The 21806-nt window shown below is 35.0% G+C and overlaps 4 protein-coding genes across 4 annotated transcripts; 2 read left to right on the top strand and 2 right to left on the bottom strand.

Moving 5' to 3' along the window:
- The first annotated feature begins 3203 nt into the window (after window positions 1-3203).
- LOC145596779 (uncharacterized) lies at window positions 3204-4274 on the top strand. The gene has a single exon (XM_081652976.1). It carries the CDS (start codon window positions 3204-3206, stop codon window positions 4272-4274), a length of 1071 nt encoding a protein of 356 aa, XP_081509102.1.
- A 2870-nt stretch (window positions 4275-7144) lies between these two features.
- On the bottom strand, window positions 7145-9435 carry LOC145599405 (uncharacterized). The gene is made up of 2 exons (XM_081655795.1): window positions 8568-9435; window positions 7145-7511 (listed from the first exon to the last, which is right to left on the bottom strand). The coding sequence occupies exons 1-2, from the start codon at window positions 9382-9384 to the stop codon at window positions 7147-7149; spliced, it is 1182 nt and encodes a 393-aa protein (XP_081511921.1). The 5' UTR covers window positions 9385-9435; the 3' UTR covers window positions 7145-7146.
- Window positions 9436-15102: 5667 nt separating this feature from the next.
- LOC145598194 (uncharacterized) lies at window positions 15103-18872 on the top strand. The gene is made up of 4 exons (XM_081654514.1): window positions 15103-15239; window positions 15754-15955; window positions 16033-16188; window positions 18401-18872. Exons 2-3 carry the CDS (start codon window positions 15764-15766, stop codon window positions 16165-16167), a joined length of 327 nt encoding a protein of 108 aa, XP_081510640.1. The 5' UTR covers window positions 15103-15239; window positions 15754-15763; the 3' UTR covers window positions 16168-16188; window positions 18401-18872.
- Window positions 18873-19371: 499 nt separating this feature from the next.
- On the bottom strand, window positions 19372-20977 carry LOC145598193 (protein PNS1-like). Its single transcript, XM_081654513.1, has one exon. The coding sequence runs from the start codon at window positions 20841-20843 to the stop codon at window positions 19542-19544; it is 1302 nt and encodes a 433-aa protein (XP_081510639.1). The 5' UTR covers window positions 20844-20977; the 3' UTR covers window positions 19372-19541.
- Between the last annotated feature and the right edge of the window lie 829 nt (window positions 20978-21806).

Genomic DNA, 21806 nt, shown 5'->3' with positions numbered 1-21806 from the left:
GGTTAGGGTGTTTGGGGATTTTTCTTTTTCTTTTTATTTTGCCTTTGTTTTATTATTTGAAATAAAAAAAAAAATTACCTATTGAAACGGTTGTAGGTAAAAAGGATCATTTTGAGAAGATGGGATTACAAGGTGGGATTATTTCTGGAATTCGAAAAGGTGGGATTATTTTGAGCCGACTGGCGAAAGGTGGGTTTAGATTATAACTTTATAATAGCATAATAATGAAGAATGTTTTCCTTATTATATACTACCTCCGGTTCGATTTACTCGCAACAAATGACACATTTACGCATACCTAGGCAAAATTTTAAGGGACTTTAAGCATGTGTAGAGTCTGTAATTAAGGGTATAAAGTAGGAGGGAAACCATGTGGCCCCTTTGGTTAATAAAGTGAAAATAGTGGGAAAAATTAGTGAGGTGGACATTTCCCTCCCAATTTTACTGACTTTTCATGTGGGACTCTGTAGACACCTAAAAATGTCTCCCCAAAACCAAACCCGATGATGAACAACCTTTTACCGCCATTATTGGTCGGGTTGAGTATGTAATTAAGCAACATTTTGGAGGAGTTTTTCCCTCCTTATTTTTCTGCCAAAATGAGGAGGGAGTCCCCTTTTTTATTTTTCAAGGTTTTCCCTCTCATTTTTTCAAGGGAAATTCAAAAACTTTGGCAAATAACCCCAAACCTGTACTTTTCAATACCTTAAAACCAATTCCCCCTCATAAATAGAGGAGTTCCCAAAACATATCAGAAATAGTGTTGCAGTTTCAATGGAGATTAGGGAGGGGATTTGGGGGGGGGGGGTTATAGGGGTGATAGTTAAAGTTTACAAAACATTGACCCTACAAATTACACAATCCTACAATTAGTTTTAAATTAGCCTAAATACACAGTGCTAAGTTAATCAAAAGCAGCATCTGAGTTCAGTTCTTCCAGGCTTCGTGCAAGACCATCCAAAAAATTATGGGCACCATTTCATCACCTTCATACTACCTGAAAAAAAAAGTAGGGACTCATGGCAGAGTTCTTTGAAGAACTCTTTTTTAATGAGCAGCAACTTTACAATGAGGAGCAAACGTGGGAATCATTTCATCAATTCAAAGATGAAGAGTACTTTGAACCAGAATCAGAAGAAAACAACATCAACTCACAAGAAGATGCTGGTTATGAAGCAGATGATGATGGTGAACAACAAGGTGAAGCTCATATGTATGGCAGACAAAGCAGGGAAATGACAGTGCAAGAAAAGCGCCAACTTGTAGATGAGATCATGCTTAACATGGAGGGGGACTCAGTGCCAAGAGGATTTTCACTACTAAAATTCGGTCGAATTGCGACCGTTTTTCTACGACCGTCATCAAAACAGTCGCAATAATTGATATTTGCGACCGTTTTTAAAGCGGTCGCAAATTTGCGACCGTTTTTATAGCGGTCGCAAATTTGCGACCGTTTTTGGGCTATAAAACGGTCGCAAAGGTACTGAAATATATTTTAATAATAAAATTCATGTGAAATTTTATTCAAAATTAAATTAATTCTGTTACGACCGGTTAGAAGCGGTCGCAAAATGCTTTAATTACGACCGTTTGAGAAACGGTCGCAACATTACGACCGCCATAACGGTCGCAAAAGTGCTTTTTCAAATTAAAAGAAAAAAGGGTATAAAACAAGATCACCCAAACCCTAGTATTAGAAGCAGCCGTCCTATTTTCCTCACGCATCCTCTATCATCTCTCTCCTCACACATCCTCTTCTCCTCTCTTTTTCTCACACCCTTCTCCTATCTCTCTCTTCTCTTTCCTCTTTCCACCTCCCAGTGAACGCCCCTCTTCTCACTCATCCTCTTCTCCTCATCTTTTTCTCTTTCTCTCGCATCTCCTCTCTTCACCGACCCGAAATAGAGCAGCGAACTTCACAAGCAAAAGTTGAAAATAGTCAAATTCGTTTGATGTTAAAAACACCACACGAACTTTGGTGTTTATGGTCAAATTCGACCTCAAAAATTCCAGATCTGGAGTTTTCTTGGTCGAATTTGACCATATTGACCTAAAGAGGAAGATATATTGTGAAAGGTATGTTTAATTTTCTGAAATTTTGTTTATTTTCGAATTTTGTGGTTGAATTCGTTTTCCGTTCGAATTTCCATGTTTGTTTTGATTTTGTTATCGATTTTTGTTTGCGTTTCTGTTCGAATTCCTTTGATTTTGGTTTTATTTCGAGTTTTTTTTTAATTTTGTTCGAATTTGTTCTTTATTTGTTCGAATTTCATAGATTTTTGGTTTGATTTTGAGCTTGAACTTCTCGAATTTAGGTTCGATTTATGAGGGTTTTAATTTATTTCGTTTTTGTTTGATTTTTTTGTCGAATTTTTTGTTCTGGGTTTAATTGTTGTGGGTTTTTTTTTTGGGTATAATTATGGGTTGAATTATTGGGCGATTATTTTGGTTTAATTTTTGTGCATTTTATTTGTGGGTTAAATTGTATTGATAAATTTGTTCGAATTATGTCTTTTTTTGGATTGTTGTTCGAAATTATTTGATTGTTTGATAATGTTTTATTTCATTTTTGTTTGCTTTTTTTTGGAATTTTTTTCAACTGTTTTTCTGTTTAAGGATGGGTGGGTGGTGCTGGGTATTGGTGGGCGACGGTGGGCGACGGTGATGGTGGGTAGAGGGCGGCAGAGGCAGGCTAGTGGTTGTTTAGGGTAAGTAGTGGTGGAGGTTTACAGGTTTGGGTGGAATCTGGTTTGGGTGGATCTGGGCTAAGGGTGGGTGGGTGGGTCTTTTTCTTTTTTTTTTGTTTTTTTTAATACTTTTTGCGACGGCTTATGGCGGTCGCTAAATTCGATATTTGCGACCGTTTCATAAGCGGTCGCAATTTTTAATATTTGCGACCGTTTTTTTAACAGTCGTTGAAAATAGTTAAAACGGTCGTTAAGTATTTGCGACCGTCAAACGGTCGTAATTTTTTTTTTTTGCGACCATCATAATAACGACCGCCATGTTGCGACCGTTGACGGTCGCAATTACGTTTTGCGACCGTTTTCACTATTTTTTGCGACCGTTTGCGCCGGTCGCAATTTGGCCAATTTTTAGTAGTGTTTTATCCAAGTTGGCCAGGAAACATCATGTGCATAGATCAACAAATACAAGATGGTTTCGGGTAATAAAGTAACACATAATAGAGGGTCATGCTTTAGATGTTAGGACAAAAAAAATTAGGCACTGTTGGTAGAAAACTAACAGAGTACAGTGATGAATTCTTAACTTCAGTGCCTTTGTACAAGAGACAAACTGAAAGAGGGTATGCTGCAGCTTTGCATATTTCTAAGGCAGCTTTGCATAGGTTAAGGCAGAGGGGTAGATTAAGAACATACACAAGCACAAACAAACCTGCGCTTACTGACAACCACAAAATAGCCAGGCTTAAGTGGGTTCTTAGTCAAATTCACCCAATTCCTTCTCAAGGGGACCCTACCTTTGTTGACATGCAACAAAGGATACACATAGATGAGAAATGGTTTTTCATAAAACCTAAAACAAGAACTTTCTATCTACTTCCAACAGAAGAGAATCCATACAGAGCACAACAATCAAGAAGGTTTAAGGTCAAAGCCATGTTTATGGGCATGATAGGGAAACCCTTGTATGATGAAAACAAACAATTATTGCATGATGGAAAGTATGGGTTATTTCCTTTTGTTAAGTATGAGACAGCAAAGAAAAAGAGCAAGAACAGAGATAAGGGCACCATTGAGGCTAAGGCAGTCCAGAGCATAAACAAAGAAGCAATTAGGGACATGCTAATGAACCATGTGTTGCCAACTTTACATGAGCAGTGGCCCTCACAACTACCAAAGAATATCACTATCCAGTGGGATAATGCAAGACCTCATCAAGTACCACAAGATCCTGAATTTCAAGCAGCCACACAAGCATATGGATTCAACATACAGTTTGTTTTTCAACCAGCTCAATCACCAGACATGAATGTTCTAGACTTAGGACTATTCAATGTGATTCAGTCAATTCAATATCAATCATTTCCTCAAAATGTAGATGAACTTATAAAGGAAGTGGAAATAGCTTTTGAACAACTTGATCCTGAATTGAACAAGTATAGTTGGCTTACACTTCAATCATGTATGGTTGAAGTATTAAGGAGGAGAGGGGGCAACAATTACACCCCACCACACATGAAGAAAAGGAGTCTAGACATGCAAGGGATTTTACCAGATCTGCTAGAGGTAGACAAGGGTCTAATTGCATAGGTTGTCAATTATCTTGACTCAATCACAATCCTAGTAAATGGTGAAGAATAAGGTCATATGGAAGTTGATGCAGATTAAAGGTTACAAGCAATGATGATTTTGTTTTGCTAAAGGCATTGACTGCCACACATAACCAATTCATATCTAAACATGTTTTTTGTACTTTGTTTGGTATTGGTTAGGTGTATTTTGGTACATATTAAGTGGAATTATTCATAGGCAGTCATGCAATCTATGTCAGCAATTGTGATGTAAAAATGGCTTATTTTAGGCACAGTAATGGAAACAACATCTTTTGTATTATCTACAATCCATCATAATGGGTTTTTTTTTTCTTTCAAGGCATCAATGAATTATGGTTCCTCAATAGAATCCTCAAATAGAGGTTCCCAGAGCATCCATTTTACTTAAATAGGTATCTGATGAGTCCCTTTATCATTTGGATATAAATACACTGAATGATGCAACATGGGAGGGGGGACTCAATACATCAATGTAAAGGGGACTCCTACAAAAAATACTACACACCATACCCATCAACAAATTAAAATACAGAATCACACACCAACAAGCAGGAAATCCACAATACTAAATCCACTCAACCATCTTGAATTCCCAGGGACTCATGGGTAAAAGGTAACATAACAACTAGCAAACAGAATTGAATAAGCACAACCCAGCAACAACATGCTAATTTTTTACCACAAATCAAACCCAACATGCAACAAGTATGGTTTCTCAAGCCAAACAGTAATCCAAATCATCACTTAACATTAAATCAAAGAAAAAGCAAAGATTAGGGTTCATAGAAATTACGCTGCCCAATTAGTTTGGGGGAAGGGACTACAAAGGGTAGTAGATCTGAAGGTATGCCTCCAGAACATCATCAGGCTCCAAACCCTCAGGAAGGCCAGATCTAACGCGCTTCCTCCCTGCGCTTGGCCCAGAACTAGACCCACCCATCATGGGATGGTCTGCTGGTGGCTGGAGGACATCAGCAGCAGTCAACTCAAGGGGCACCACCGAAGACCCAGTCTCCGAGTTATCATCAGGGGGTGATGAAACAGGTGGAATACCCACCACGGCAGCAGATCCACCATTTGTAGTGGTTACCATTTCTGGATCCGCAGTTGGAGGATCAGCTTTTTTGGACCCATAACCCTTCGTGGTCTCTTCATCATCCCTTGAGATGTATTCAACAAGCTTAGCCCCGCGGATCCTTCGTCACGCAATTAAAGAAGCACGCCTAACATGCTTCATAACCCCGGAACCCCTACGAGGTATGTACCTTGTTACTCCAGGTGTTGGTGGTGGTGGTGATCTTGTAGATCCAGAAGAGGGGGACTCATAATTTTTTAGATTTGATTTTTTTTGTTGAGGAGAAGCCATTTTCGAAGAGTAGCAACACCCAGAAAACTAAGAGAGAGAGAGAGAGAGAGAGAGAGAGAGAGAGAGAGAGGAAACAACCCAGAAAATTGAAAGACAGTGAGGAGGCGTAGAAGAGAGAGAGAAAGAGAGAGAAAGATTTATAGTGTTAGGGTTTGGGGTGGGTTCATTTTCTGGAAAAATTTTCCAGAATTGAATGCTCTCAACCATCTTCAATCTCAATTGAATGCAGATTCAATGAAGGTGGTTGGGAGATGAATAAATTTAAAGGGAAAGGGGTAAATTTGGTGGGAGTGGTTAGGATACTTAGTTAAAACATAAACATAACCAACTTAAATTAGGAGTGTTAATAAGTTTGATTTTAAAAAAAAGTAAGGGCAAAAATGTCATTTTATAGTACAAAACTAACCAAATAAGGAAAAAAAAATTGTTGCGAGTAATTTAAACCACCCAAAATGGAATTTGTTGCGAGTAAATCGAACCGGAGGTAGTACTTTAATTGTAGCATTAAAATATTGAAGAATGGTATTAAAAGGTATTTCAATTTATATACGTAATGTTCATAATTGAAATAAGGTTTAATTAATTCAATTTGCAACTGTTGAGATTGCTATTATAGTTGTAAAAAACTTTAGTGGAGCTTAGGACGGTTTGTTCACATTTACTGAACTGAGCTGAATTGAACTGAACAGAACTGATTGGAGCTGAACTAAAATGAATTGAACTGAACTGAAGTGATTGGAGCTAAACTAAGCTGAGTTGAGCCGAGCTGAGCTGAAATGAATATATTATAAGAGAATGAAATTAGGAGTTGAACTGAACTGAATTGATTGGATTTAAATTGAAACTAGTGTGTACCCCGGGCGTTGCACCGAGTTACTACTTCAAAACAAAATGTAATCCAAAATCCCATTGTTGAAGATATTACATTTCCATTGTTTAGGAATTGTTGAGACTATTCCTCTTTATATTTTTTTCAAGCTACATATTTATTTTTTTTGTGCTTACTTATACATATATTTATTTATGTGTATATAGAGAACATAAATTGGTCGTGGCTCAGATGGAAAGGTGTATGTTCTTGTAACCATGAGATACAATGTTCAAACCTTGTGGGATGTTTTTTTTCTTATTAATAATGACATGGAATAAATGTCGCAATGCTAGAAGTGACATGACATAATGATAGTTAAATGATGACGTGGCGCAATGTGGTGCAAATTTATGTGACACATAAACGTTTTTAGGAACACTTTTTAATAGATAAGTATAGATTAAGCTAAAGTGAATAGGCCCTTAGTTTCACTATCATTCACGATTTATCATGTAACATGAGAATGTACGAAGTAACAAATTTTTTATTTTTTTTTATGAAGTTTAAATGTACAATAGGGGTCTTTAAACCAACCTATCTTTCCCTCTTTAAGATAGTAAAAGGAAGTTTCTTTACAAAAAATCATATTGAAAAGCCAAATGGGCCTCCATATTACAAAGACAACATAACTATTTCTTCCACTAGCTGATCTAATAGCAAGTCCAACAATTTTTGACCCAAATGAATACTTACTTCTTCTACAAATTGCATCTTCCATAATTCATATTTTGTCACCCAATTTGAGTCTTTTTTATGCTCTTCTTCAGCCAACTTACATATTTTTCCCAACATTTCCACTATATAATCTGCTGCATCTACTTCTTCTTTCACCAATTCTTGTTTTGTAGCAATCTTGTTACAGTAGTCCTGATGATTTTCTCTTGATTTTGGCATTCTTTCTTGTTGCAAATTACCATTAATTTTGATTTTTGGTGATGTTTTCCTCCTTGAATTTGATGTTGTTTGTCTTCCTTCCCCTGTTTTCAAGAAATTAGTTAGTCAATTACACAACATTTATGTTATTTCATGCTATAAGCCTATAAACTAACTTATCATGTAATTTCATGTGGGTGCCAAGTTATAGTATAGGAATAATATTGTACACTAATTGCACCAAAAAAAACAAAAAAAATAATATTGTACACTAATACGTCCCAAAATAATATGCCAGTTTATTTACTTATTTAGTATTCGCATGTTTAACTTTTTTTTTTACAAACTCGTATGTTTAACTTTATACTCTTCATATTACTCCCTCCATTTCAATATGATGGTCCCATATGAAATCAATCACATAAAATAAGAAAAGAAAAATATCTGGAATCTAACATTAAAGTCAAAACAATTCATACTCAGAGTAAATAGTTTTGCCTTCTTTAAATTTTTTGGGAGTAAATAGTTTTGCCTTCTTTAAATTTTTTTGATATTTTTAGAAAACTGTCAAACATAATTGCATAATTTAAGGGAATAAATTCTTTACTTAGAGTCATGTCATTAATTCACAATTAATGAATTTAACCAATCAAAATTTAATACTTCCTCCGTTTTCTTTTACTTGCAACACTTCCCTAAAAAGGAAATGTCACAATACTTGCAACACACTATAAAAGGAACGTTACTTTAGGGAAAAACTATACTATTTCCCTTATTTAAAGCACATGACCCACTAAATTACACTTCTAACAACCATTCATTCCATCTTAAAGTGTATTATATTATGTGAACCCCACAATTCTTAAATACCGTGAAAAAGTGTGTGTTACATCTAAAAGAAAACGGAGGAAGTATGTATAAAATAGGAAATAAAAATTAAGTTAAAAGTGGAACACATTCATTATGGATAGATCTTTTTGAAACGCCCAAAATAGTATATGAGACTAACAAATTGAAACGGAAGGAGTATCGTTTAAGACTTAATACTATGTAGTACCATTACTAAGACCTTTAAACACGGATATAAGGATAATTAAACTGAGTATTAGGTATTAATTTGTACAAAACAATAAGTAATTAAATAATTAAACAAATCATACCTTTGGAAAGAGTAACAAATTCAAATTCCTTGTAATAATCATCAAGAACAGAAACAGGGCTTCGAGATGGTAATTGATCATCTTCAAAACACATAATTTCCTTATGATAAACCTTCTTCTTACTTGTAACAACTTTCCCATTTAATTTCCCCTTTTTCTTCACTAATTTCTCCCTTAATAAATCACTATTTTCACCTGCATTATTCCTAAACTCCCTACTAGTATTATTATAATAACGTTCTTCATACCTTTTCTTACTCTTTCTTTCTTTAACTCTTCTACCATCATTATCATGTCTATTTTTCTTGCACAAACAAATCTCATTATTCGATTTCGAACCCGCCTCCTTCTCCCCCTTCATATCTTTTTCCACACGATCATCATCTCTTATGACGACAAAGTTATAGTTAACCCGACCCTGTTCATGAAAAGAAGACGAAGTAGTTTTTGCACGACGATGAAATGCAACTCTAGTAGGATCAAAATCTGGCAAGAAGTGCAATGAATTCAAAGACTTGCTACGAAAAAGCGAGTCAAGAGTTGTAATTTTATTACTCTCCTCATTTTTATTATAATTTGGCAATGAGTCTAACCCCATTAGTCTTGCTATAATCCCCGGACCACTATTTTGAGCTTGAACCTCATGGACTGACCCATTATCAACGTTACTAGAAAAAGAGCGCAATTTTTCGGGTTTTTCGAGTATTTGATCGTGTGGAGAAGGGTGAGTAGGGAGATTGCCTGCACAAATGAACATTTGAAGAATGCCAGTAAAACAATTAGAAGTAGGAGGGTTATTATTTGAGTATTTAGTCATTGTTTTAGTTTAATTTAGTGTTTTAAGGGACTAAAAAAAAAAAGAGGGTTTAAGTGGTGAGAATTTGGAGATATTTGAATAAAAAGAGGGTAGGAAGGAAGTTGAGGGGTAGTTTAAATATAATTAAATTAGATTTATTATGATTTATGAGGTGTGAAAGTGATGGTATAAATGTGGAAAAATTAGTCATGGTCATAGATTCACATTATTGAAGGATGTAGAGACTTACATAACCACGTTGAATGGATGAAAGAGTTGACGTACGGACGAGGAATAAATTGTGATAAAAACAATAATAATGATTAGTTGATTATGATTTATGAGTAATCAATAACAATAATAATAATAATAATAATAATACGGAGTACGTCATTCGGTTTTTGACTACTTATAAGTGTTGTAATACTAGATATTTTTGCGTTAAAAAAGTAATACACGAATTATTTTTAAATGTTGAATACTTACACCACTTTTATGAGAATTTAAATGTTGTTACTCGAATTATTTTTTTCACTACATAACCTCATCTTAATGAATTTGTTTTATTGTTTCTCTGTTTCACTTACATTAATTATGTAATGTAGCATTTCCTTCGATCTCCCTAATAAGTAAAAATTAAATACTCATTAAGTTTCCTCCAAAAAAAAAAACAAAAAAAAATCATTAAGTTCACTTACACATTTATTTAATCATATTTTTATGTACTACCCGTAAACCGTAATGCTTTTTTTATAAACAAAAAATAATGAATGAAGATAGTTAAAAATGGGAAAAAAGAGTACTGTAATTAATTAAAGAGGTTGGGTTATGGTTACTAATTTACTATGATGCTGTCAAAAGTTAATTGTCGGTAAGTAGCGTGTGCAGAGACGAGTATGTTGACTTTGTGATGGCTTCTGTATTCTGTTTGGACGGTGACGTTTTCAGCCCACTACTAATCTCTAGTCCTCTTTCTACTCCCATATTCTAAATTCTGATGAACAACCCATGTATGACTATGTGAGCATTCTTTTATCTTACACTAAAATACTAAAGAGGGAGTGTAGACGTGTAATGGTAAACTGGTAATGGAATTTCACATTGAAAGAATTCAAGACTTACCACCACTAATCCACTATATAATACTCCCTCCATTTTTAAATACTTGCTCCACTTTTGACAGGGTAAAGTCGTATCCCCTAATCAAAAGTAATTACCTAAGTCCTCTAAGTAATGTAGATAGGGAAGTAGGGTCGAATCCACAGGAAAACAAGTCTTTCTATTCCCAATTAATTATTGTAATCTAAGTTATCTGAGTAACCAATGTTGTTGTGATTAAAGACTATACTACGAAATCAAATAATAAAAGGCCTAGGGTATAAGTTCACTAAATAAACAATATTTCAGGGTAAAACATAACAATCAATCATCAATGCATCAATTAATCAGATCATAAAGGGCTTTCGCTACGTATTACAATCACAGAGTTAATTTACCGGTATTAAATCTCATCTCTCGAATCTCGACCTAACCATTTATAAATTAGTCTGCCTATTGAAACTAAGCCTAAACATCAATTCTCATCTCTCGATTCTCGAATCAATATTGTCAAACTCATACAATTAAACCAGGCCTAATCTAATTGCATAGCATTAAAACAATCAATAGGAAATTAATTAAGCATTAACAATCAACAATCATAAATTACCCCTTCATATTATTTATTAGGTCCCCATAAACCCTAGAAAGTAAATTACTCAGACATGATTAAAACTAAATAAATCAAAGTAATTAAACAAGTCATAAGGAATTAAAGGAATAAAAATACTGAAATTAATAAAGAAGAAATCGTTACCGAATCGAGGGATTTTACAAAGCACAGTTAAAAATAAGAGTAAAAGTTTAGAGAAATCTAGAGAGAGGAAATCTAAGTAGAGAGAGAATAAGAGTAAGAGTATATAAAAGAAGGTACTAAACTTGCTTAACAAAATTGCCTTTATACTAAGAGTATATAAGAGTAAGAGTATATAAAAGGGGCGCATACGTTGCCATGTTCTCTCGCCCCTCCCGGCCAGGTGCGCCTTCGGGCGACGCATCATGGCGCCAGGCGGATCACCTTGGGCATCTCTTGGACTTCGATTGGGCTCCGAATCTAATCGGATTTCCTCTTCGGGCCTTTAACACTTGGTCTAAAATGTCTCGGAATCTCAAGTAATGAGCCCTTAATCAGCGGTTCGATAACTCTAACCGGCCTTGGGCTTCAAAGGGATGGTCGTGCTCCTCCAATGGTCGTAGTCACTCCATGAAAATCCGGGAAAATGCTCCAAAAGTGCAATTTCCTACAAAACTCAACCAAAACTACGAAAACACTAGAAAACACCAATTAGTAATAAAAGTGGCTCGAAAGAGCCAAAAACACTACTAATTATGATCAAGGGACGGGGGTAAATCACTATATAAAATAGACATATCAACTTTCTTTTTGTGACCGTTTTTAAATACTTGCTCCATTTCCTTATTTGGAAAGCTTATATAATATTTAATTTATTTTTCTCAACTAGTGGACCCAATTTTATTACTTTTAGATTCTTTCTCCTCCAATTTACCTTCCACTAACCCCACTATCTCCATATTTTAATACTTTCTCCTAAAACTCCGCGCATGGAGAAATGGAGCAAAAATTTAAAAACGAAGGGAGTACTTCGTACTAAGAGACTACTCCCCTCATTTCCATATGATTTTGAGGTAGAACATCCTTGGTCTTGTAAAGTGATGGACTTGCACCCACCCGTGACGGGTGCGGTCTAAACCCGTATTTGACGAATTCCTCTGTCACATTATATTTGCTCTAATATCCTAGTATTAAATTATCAATGTATATGTTCATTGTCTTTAAAGTATTATGCTGTTTTAACTTAGAATTAAAAAATACTCCCTCCGTTTTTTTTTTATATGCATCACTTTGACAATTGCACTATTCACATACCATGGTTGACTTATTTTTTCACCTATAAAAAATAAATAAATATTAGTATATAATATATCATTAGATTTGTCATAATGTCTAGTTTCATAATATAATTTTGTTACAATTTTTTCTAATACACAATTAAAGATATTAATGGTCAAAGTAGTGTCTCGGCAAATGTGCCGGTCAAACTGATGCATATAAAAAAAACAGAGGGTTTAACTATTTGTTTTTTTTTTTTGTTGTTCTTTGGATTTACCTCTTATGTATGTTCTTTTAGGGTTCGTATTATTTTGTTTTCACTTTTGTTCGATAAATTTTAATCATATTATTTAAATCTAGCTTTATGTTCATCAGATGCACAATAATGAGCACTATTGTACAGGTGCACAAACTAATAATTGTTACTCATTACATAAAGAAAAATAAGAAAGTAGTTTTGTTGCTTTCTCATCTCTGCTCCACTTCTTCACTAGGGTTTACTAATTTTGGTCGTTAGGTCGAAAATAGCCTGATTTTCGACTCATTCTCTTTATTTTTCTTTAACTTTTCATTAATTTCAATTAATTTACACAAGTAGCTAGTGTAAATGTACCGGTCTCTCTATGGTGGAGCTGTTAGTTAGTCGTTGATGTAGTTGTTCATTCCTTTAGGGAATGATTTTGGCTTAGGGTTGTATATTCTTTTGTCATATAATTGATTTTTCGTTGAGTAAAGTATCATGCGGGACTACAAAGATTGTTAATTTTCCAAATGTGTTCAAATGAAATTCATCCACTTGGCTATAAACCTATAAAAAAATATATAGTTAGACCATCTCTCCGAAATGGTTGTATTTTCTGACGTTGTATTCGAGGGGTGTATCACAATGCAAGATCCACTTAATGATCGTTGCTTATATATTTGTTAGTTTTTGGCCCTATTAGGGAAAACTAGCTGTAACGAGTAGCTTTTAGCGGTCGATTAGCGGATAGTTGTTAGGATAGCGAGAAGCAGTCAATTAGTAGTGGGTAGAAGTTAGTTGTTAAAGCAATGGTTGATAGGAATCATAGGATGAGTGTTCCCTAATACTCTTTATGATTTTTATTGAACTTGATAGCTTTTTTTTTTAAAAAAAAAAAAAAAATCAAAATCCAATATTAAATTAGAGCTTTTATATTATCAGCAATTAATTTTCCATAAACTAAGTTTTTATTTAATTGAAGGAAATTTGAGTGTTAAGAAAAATCAACGACATAGGAGAAGTGGTTGCTTGTTTGATTAAAAAATCGCAAATTTTAATGTGAATTAAAGAAGGAAAATGAAAGTGGGCCCCACTTGAACGGAAAAATGGATGACCCCGACCCCAAACAAATTAGGAAGCGGCCTATTGTCACGAAATGCACATCAAGGGTCAACAACTGTCCCCACAAACCAATACAAGTCCTTTCGGCACATTTTGTGCTCACTCTTGCATACCCCGAGAAAACTTCTCAGGAGGTCACCCATCCCAACTCCCAAGACTACTCCCAGCCATGCACGCTAAACTTTAGAGTATCCTAGCATATGAGCTCCCTAAAAGGAAGATGCATCTTGTTGATATGAGTAGTATATCAAATCCTTTAAAAGCAATCATGAGGGGTATTATAACAGCTCCCTCAAAGCACATGAAAATTTTTAAGTGATAAATAACAAAAAAAAAAAAAAAAAAAAAAAAAAAAACCCTATATTAAGGGTTTGTTCAGTTCAGCTTGATTTTAGTTCAGTTCAATTTAGCTCCAATCACTTCAGTTCAGTTCAGCTCCAATAAGTTCAGTTCAGTTCAATTCAGCTCCTAATTTCCTTCTCTCATAAAATATATTTCAGCTCCAATCAGTTCAATTCAGTTAAGTTTAGTTCAGTGAATGTGAACATGCCCTAATACATTAAACAAAATGTGGTAAATATTTTGTATAAGTTATTATTTTCATTCCCAAAAGTTTTTTTTTAAAAAAATTTTTTATTTCAAATGTTAAATAATTAATTATCATATAATAACGTCAAATTTTCCACAATCAACAAAGAATTACGAAAAAATAATAATTCGGATATTGGGACATTCACTTGATTGGAAATGAAATGAGCACACGTGCTAGTAGTAGTCAAAGCTATTAAGTAATTTATACTCCATACATATTTATGTTAGATAGTAACAAAACCTATGTCGGATACTTATACATTATACGTGGTCGAAATCTACATCACCTGCGTAAACTATAGGTCAAAAAAGAATTTGATAAAATTACATCCATAAAATCTCTCTTCGGTAGATCAACCACTATGTGACTCTTTGAGTTTCTTCATTCGCCATTGCCATTGCCATTCATGGAGTGGAGAGAAACAAAGAGACTCATGTGAATTCTAATTTCTCAATAGTGAGACTCTCTAAAAGTATATAAATATCACTTTCAATTTTCGGCCCACCAAATCCATTTCTTTTTTAAATATAAAATATTATAAGATTAAATTTTTTTTTTAAAAAAAAGGTAAAACTTAAATAAATTACAAAATATGTAGAATATTGATAAGGGCCCACACTTTTTGTCAAACGGGACTCAAAGTTGAGTATCTAAACTTAACAACTTTCTTTTGGAGTTGCTAACTTTAGATACCAACTTATTAGTATACATTGCAAAAAATACTCTCTCTCCTAAAAATATTCATTTGAGTCTCACCATTGGAGAGACTCTTATACTAATAGATATAGCCGGGGCGGGTTAGGGTTTTTTTAATGGGCCTCCAACCCATTAAGGCATTAACTGTAATTGCGAATATGAAAAAAGAAAAAAAAAAAACGGATTTAATTGTCACTTCTCCATTGAAGCGCACTCAACGTTGTCCATTGAAGCACCTTCTCATACTTGTATCCCCCATTGAAGCACCTTCTGAGGTAATTTCTTGTTTCTATTTGTAATCATCATTTCAATTTCATATTCTAGGGTTTTATTTAATTTAACTTAATTTTCAGTATTAAGTTTAGGGTTCGAAAATTTCAACTATTGGTTACTAAGACTCTATGAAAGATCATAACCAGCGATTTTGTTGCTAGAATTTGATAATCCCTAAAATAATTTATGTGATAATTGAATCAATTTTTGTTGCTAATGTGTTGCAGAGCCCGTTAATGCTAGTAATAAGGCTTTGATTTTTTTTGCTATTGTTATTGAAAGATTGTTGATTTTGTTTCTAAGAAGAATGTCATTGAGTGGATCTTCTGATTATCTTGTTGTGTCCCATTATCGAATGGCGATTCATGTTAGCCGACCCCAAATCATTTTAGGACCAAGGCTTTGTTATTGTTGTGATTGCGTGTTGTATTTCTATATCGGACGGCGATTCATGTTAGGCGACCCCAAATCATTTTGGAACTAAGGTTTTGTTGTTGTTGTGGTTGCTTATTGTAGGTTGAAAGAGATGAGTGCATACAAGGCTTTCAAAGCACAGGTCCCAATCGCATGGAGCCCCAATTTGTATATAACATTGGTGAGGGGTATGCCTGGAACCCGAAAACTCCACAGACGAACCTTGGAGGCATTGCGTCTTGGCAAGTGCAACAGGACTGTTATGAGATGGAACACTCCTACTGTTAGGGGAATGATACAGCAGGTCTCACTATTATATGCCTGTTGAGTTGTTCTGTTTCTTATATACCTACCTAATGATTTGATTTTAATCTGTTTCAGGTTAAAAGGTTGGTAGTTGTCGAGACTGAAGAGATGTATAAGGCTCGAAAGGAAAATCAGGAGAAGCATCGAGCTTTACGTCCTCCACTCGTTATCAGCCATCAACCTCCTACTCCTGCTACTCAATCTTCTTAGGTCTCATTTTGATATTACGAGGTTAGCTGTTACTTCTTACTTGAATGTGATTCTCTCATTCCTGTTTGTGAGTCTGGTTGGCTATTGTTGTTATAGAGCTGTTTCTGCTAATGATTAGCTGATCCACCGTGTTGTACTTGTGGCAAAATTTTGACCTTTCGTCCTTCAGAAATTAGAGAGAAATGTAAATGCTCACTTAGTTTTATGCTTCTGTGTACTAGTTTTCATCCAAACCTGTTGCCGGTATTTTGGAAGGAACTGACAATTTGCACAAAAAAGGATGTAGTCCATTATTTTAGGATGAAAACCCTACTTATTTGTGTGCTTATTACATCAAGAGATGTAGTTCTGGGTTGTGGACTTGTGGTGCCTCCCTTCCAATGTTAAGAAACAAATACAAATCTTTTTAAAGGCTGGTTGTCGAGATTTTACTTTTTCTGAGTGAGGAGTCTGGAAGTATGTTGTTGGATGTATTTAAGGGTTTTGGATTTTGAAATGTCTTCATTTGTCTTTGTTTTACCACCTCCTGAATTCCTGGTTATACAGAGTCAATTTGGACCTGTGACTCTTCACTGCAACATTAAGCTGAGAGGTGATATGCATGTAGTTGTGCTATGAATATGGTTGTGCAATTTGGTTGTGATATGCATAAGGATTGAGAAAGTGGGAGTAAGTTTGTTTTGGCTTTAAGCTCTTGGGTTTCAGTAAGTGATATGTATATGGCCATAAAAATAGTTCACATGCCTGGAAGAAACTAATCCTTATATATATCATATTAATTATTCATCAGTTGTATCAATCAGTTTTAGTCCAAATGGAGTAGAAACCAAACCACATATAGCTCAATTTCATTTTAATTGAACTAGAAGACACTTGGTTGATGAACATCAGGGCAAATAAAGACTTTAATCCAGTGAAAGAGGTGACCCAAGTCTCTAGGTAAATCTTATGTATTGATGTATACTGATGTGATTGAGGATCGAATAAAAGTAATTTATAAACAATATGTTCAATCAGTCTTGAAAGAATGAATTGGATCTTGAATCCCCTACAATTTTCTTTGACTTCTTGGGATAAGTATTCAGGTATACTCTTAAAATGGTGTGAGTTTGAGACCTAGACTCAGAATAATTAATTTAGTTAATATTTGTAATAATCGGGCTTGGTTTATTATACATATAAAAATGAGGGATACTATGGTATTTGATTGGTTGATTGGCATAATTATATCTCAGGCTTGTTAATATGGGCTTAGATTAAATTTAACCTTATCATGATCGTCGTTTATAGTATTCTTGTAATACATCATGAAAATATAGTATGAGAGTGAGTATTTGAATTTGATGTATTTAGTGAAATTGATCGTCGTTTAGGAGTAATACAAAATCTTTAGTATTCATGAAAGAGTAAATTAGGATTACTTAGATTAAAATTAGTCTAAAGTGTTTAAAACCCTACCCCTCTTTTGCTTAGCTTTGCCATCTTAAAAGTAAATGCTGTTTGTGGAAGATGCTATCACAAATCTCATCTCTTTTGCATAGGTGTTTGCGTCTTCATAGCATGGATTGTTTTTTTATAGTTAGGCTGCTTGTAATCTTCAAAAATTATATTACCATCTAATTACTTTGTTTTTTTTTTTTTTTTTTTTTTTTTATTAGTCTCAGACTTTGCTTCAAGTTGCTAAATCAGCACTCTTAGCCTCATAGGGATCAAACTTTGAGAAAATGCAAAGTATAGTGTTACAAAAATGATTTAATTTTTTTTTTTTTTTTAAATCTTTTAGCCTAAGAAGTTGGAGTTAGCTTTGACATCATTGATGGACAGAATTAGGTATGTAAGTTCAACATAGTGAGAGTTAGGTATTCCGTATTCAATGTAGTCTTGACTCTTGAGAGATGCTATCGTTGGTGTTTCATGCTATTTTAATTACAACTTCAATCGTCCTCTTTCCATCTCAACTTGTAAAGAATAAACATTGCCTCTTTCCTTAGTTTATGTGTTTCAAATAAGGAGGAGATGAGCCCACTGAAGACTAATTAATTGACTTGTGCTGAATTCACTGTCCTAGATCAACAAGTGGGTTGCTGGAGTTCTAAAATCCAGATTATGATAACATGTTTTGTTAAATTATTTGGATCCCATCTTTGTATCTCTAATTTCAAGGTTTTATCATACTTTGCAACTGTCATGTGAACAATTTCCTAATAGATTTCTGAATGTTCATGCTATGCAGGTGCCAAATGTTTATTTAAGAACCATGAGTTGAAGACCACTCAGTAGGATGCTCATCATAAATTTATCAGACTTGCTGATGATTATAAATTTGATCCTCTAGTTGTATGGATGTGGTTGCTAAGTCTTCGTGAAAAGGTTGTTTAAGAAACATATTGTATAACATTTTATCAATCAAGGGCTGAGCTGAGATAGGATCAGTACTAGAGATGATAAACACGTCGTGGTTTAAGCGATGGAAATCTGCAATGGAATCTGCAATGTTGATTAAATCTTTTCTGCACCATGTTCCATTTTGTACTTCGTATGTATGGATTTCTTCTTGCAGTTTTCCTAGGCCATCAATTTTAAATGACAAGGCACATATTACTTTTGGTGTTCCAATAATGTCAACTTTTGACAATTGATTTTTGTGCCCTGTAAAATATACTCCGTATGATATGATGAAATCCCAGATAAATCTAACAATGAAATTTCCAGTGTAATACTGTAATGCTCTACAGTTTTTGACAAATTTGATATTGACCAATGAACTCAATTTCGGCTAATATTCAGGACGAAGGTAGTATAATGTTACATTTCTATGGGTTCAAGTTAACATCTGATTATTAAACTCTTACTAGGATGCCACCACCTTGTTTCTTTTACAAGTATTCAGTGCTATTACGCATTTATGAACCATTGTCATTGCAGCCAGCGTACCTCTATCTCAGTCTCTCAGACATCAAGATTCGCAACCTACCTTTTGACTATAGTCGTGGTTGTGCTAGCTACAGGGCAAGTTATAGTCTTGTGTAATTTTAGGGAAAACACTGCCTCTTTGTGAGCACAATTTGTCACAGTACAAACAATACAAGGTGGAAACCACAAGAAAACTTGTTGGGAGTTTATGACGTCCTTTTGAAATATATACAAAGTATAGAGTAGTACTCTCAAACACTGAGCGTCCTTTCTTGCTAGTGCTACCTCGCCTATAGCCACTAATCGTTCAAACGTGCAATTGCAACCAATTTATTGATGTATACAGCCAATACAGGACATGGTCATATTGAATTCCTGGTTACAGATATCTACAAGAAAGAATTTATGCTGCTATCAAAAATTTGTTAGGAATACTATATACAAAATGTGTTCTGTCCTACTCAACGATCCCCGCCAGAAACATTAGAATGCTGGTTTTTATGTAGCTCCTGCAACCTAAATGGAATAGTTGCATCAAAACGAGCACTTTGGGGGTTCTCAGCAAACGCCACATGGTAAGCCGAAGCACATGCTTGTGGCCAAGCCATAGCTACGCGACTAACCAAATAACCAATCAAAAATGCATAGATTGAAATTTCAGTTGCATACTCTTTATGAACCACAAGTGTCCAACACCCTCCTGCTAGTGCACTTAGAGCCCCTCCTGCAATCCCACAGAAGAAGCAGAATGAACTTGTCAAATCACAGTCAATAAGCTCTTCCATCCCAGCTCTCCGGAACATCTCCCACGTGTCTGAGGATGATTGGATGATCCCCTTACAATAGACTCCAACATGGACAAACCCCCAGCGATTCCCACATGTCACAAGTCTTGAGGCAATTCCTGAGTAACAGTCAGTACAAGAAAACAGGAACTCATCAGAATCTCCTGCTATAAGGCTGATTGCTCTAGCAGAGCCGCAAACAAGGGTGACAGTCGGGACTAAGACTGACCCGAAACAGACAGTTCCCACCATGGGTTTCACTGCCACTCTAATAGATGTCCAAACATCCATTGTTTCATCTCCACAAGCAAAGTTCAGATACTTGACACGCGAGACTGCCACCTGTAGGACATTCTTGATCACCTGCAGTGTCCAGGTCATGCTAAGGATGATGACCGCGATGAAAACCTTATCAATATGAGTTCCAGTCGCAGTAGCTCCACCAATCCCACCCACCAAAGCCGAAGAGTAGACAACTGTTACAATGACAGACACAACAGTCATTGCTATAGTCTTCTGTGGAGGAACTGCAGTGCAGACAGATAGCACCGAAACAGCATGATTAAATCGTGGGTTCGCCCAGCAAGCATACAATGATTGAATAACAGCTACCAAGATCGATAAAATTCCGAAAGCTAATCCAACTGCTGAACCAGTAGAAATCAAAACAACACCCATGGCACAAGTTAGCAGGGGACTAAACCAGAATGCCAATTTGACAGCTCTCGACGGATGACAGTACGTTACAGTCTCCCATACTAATCCAGTGATTCCTGCCAATCCAACAGACATCAGCATCGGAGGATACCATTCCGATGGATAAAACCGACGACGAGCATGCTTAGATAGAAAGCCTCTGATGATCAGAATCACTGCAAGCACACAAACAACAAGAAGTTGCAAATAAAACACGACCCCTATAATCTTTCCACTGAGTTTTGGCTTATCAACCGCGATTCTTGCCTCTTCCACCTGCATTGACAATGATTTTCTTAGGAAATCTTTATGCAAAATCAAAGTTAAACAAGAACAATAACAACCCAATTAACTAAATCTTAATGGGTTTTTTCCCTTTTTTTTTTTTCTTTTTTCTTTTTTCTTTTGAAGTGGTAAAAATTATGTAGTACAAGCAAAAGAAAATAAAGTTAGACAAAAGAACAACAAATTGAGTAACGTGTTAGACTATAACATAAAAAAAATTGATAATGACTAGTAAAAATGATTAAAACAACTTTGATTTAAAGCCATGAAATTGAGGAAAAAGAAATAATTACTTGTGCAGGATTCTTGTGAAGATCATCTGCTTCAACTTGAAGATTTGTATCACCTTTGTTATTAATTGGAGTTACTGATGATGATGAACTCATGATTCTTGCCATGTGAGAGGAACTTCTTTAATGTTTTTTTTTTTTTTTGGGATTTAAATTTTTGTTACTTTTAATTTCTTGCGCCTAGAATTCAGCAAAAATATAAGGATTACCATGTTATATAATTTTGAAAATCAGTTGGTAAATGATAAGAGAAAATTAAGATAATAACAACCAACAACTAATATTGACCCTAATTAATTAGTGACAATATTTTCTATGATAGATTACCTTATATCATACACTTTTTGTTAATGGAACTTTATGAGTTAACTTGGTCAAGTGTGTAACACTATGGGCAGGTCAACGGTTTTAGCCGCTGAGTTGGCATTCTATGATTTGTTTACCTTAAAAGGCTCGAAACCCTCTGCCTCGATGTAAGGCTTATTTGTCCTTGTGAACTATCTAGCTTAGGTTGCTTACTTTTCAAATGATTGGGGAAGGGTGTTCAATTCTTTTTCATTAAGGGATTTGATGGCCGTTCTAGATAAACAATGTATGGCCCTTTAACTTTTAAAGGTGCGTTCTTTTTACTCCCTCCGTGTTTTTTTAAGTGATACACTTTTATTTTCCG

The sequence above is a fragment of the Chenopodium album genome, chromosome 20 (genome assembly GCF_948465745.1).
Source record: "Chenopodium album chromosome 20, dcCheAlbu1.1, whole genome shotgun sequence".
NCBI classification, from domain to species: Eukaryota; Viridiplantae; Streptophyta; class Magnoliopsida; order Caryophyllales; family Amaranthaceae; genus Chenopodium; species Chenopodium album.
Note: the sequence above shows the minus strand (reverse complement) of the source record. Positions and strands in the feature narration are given on the sequence as shown.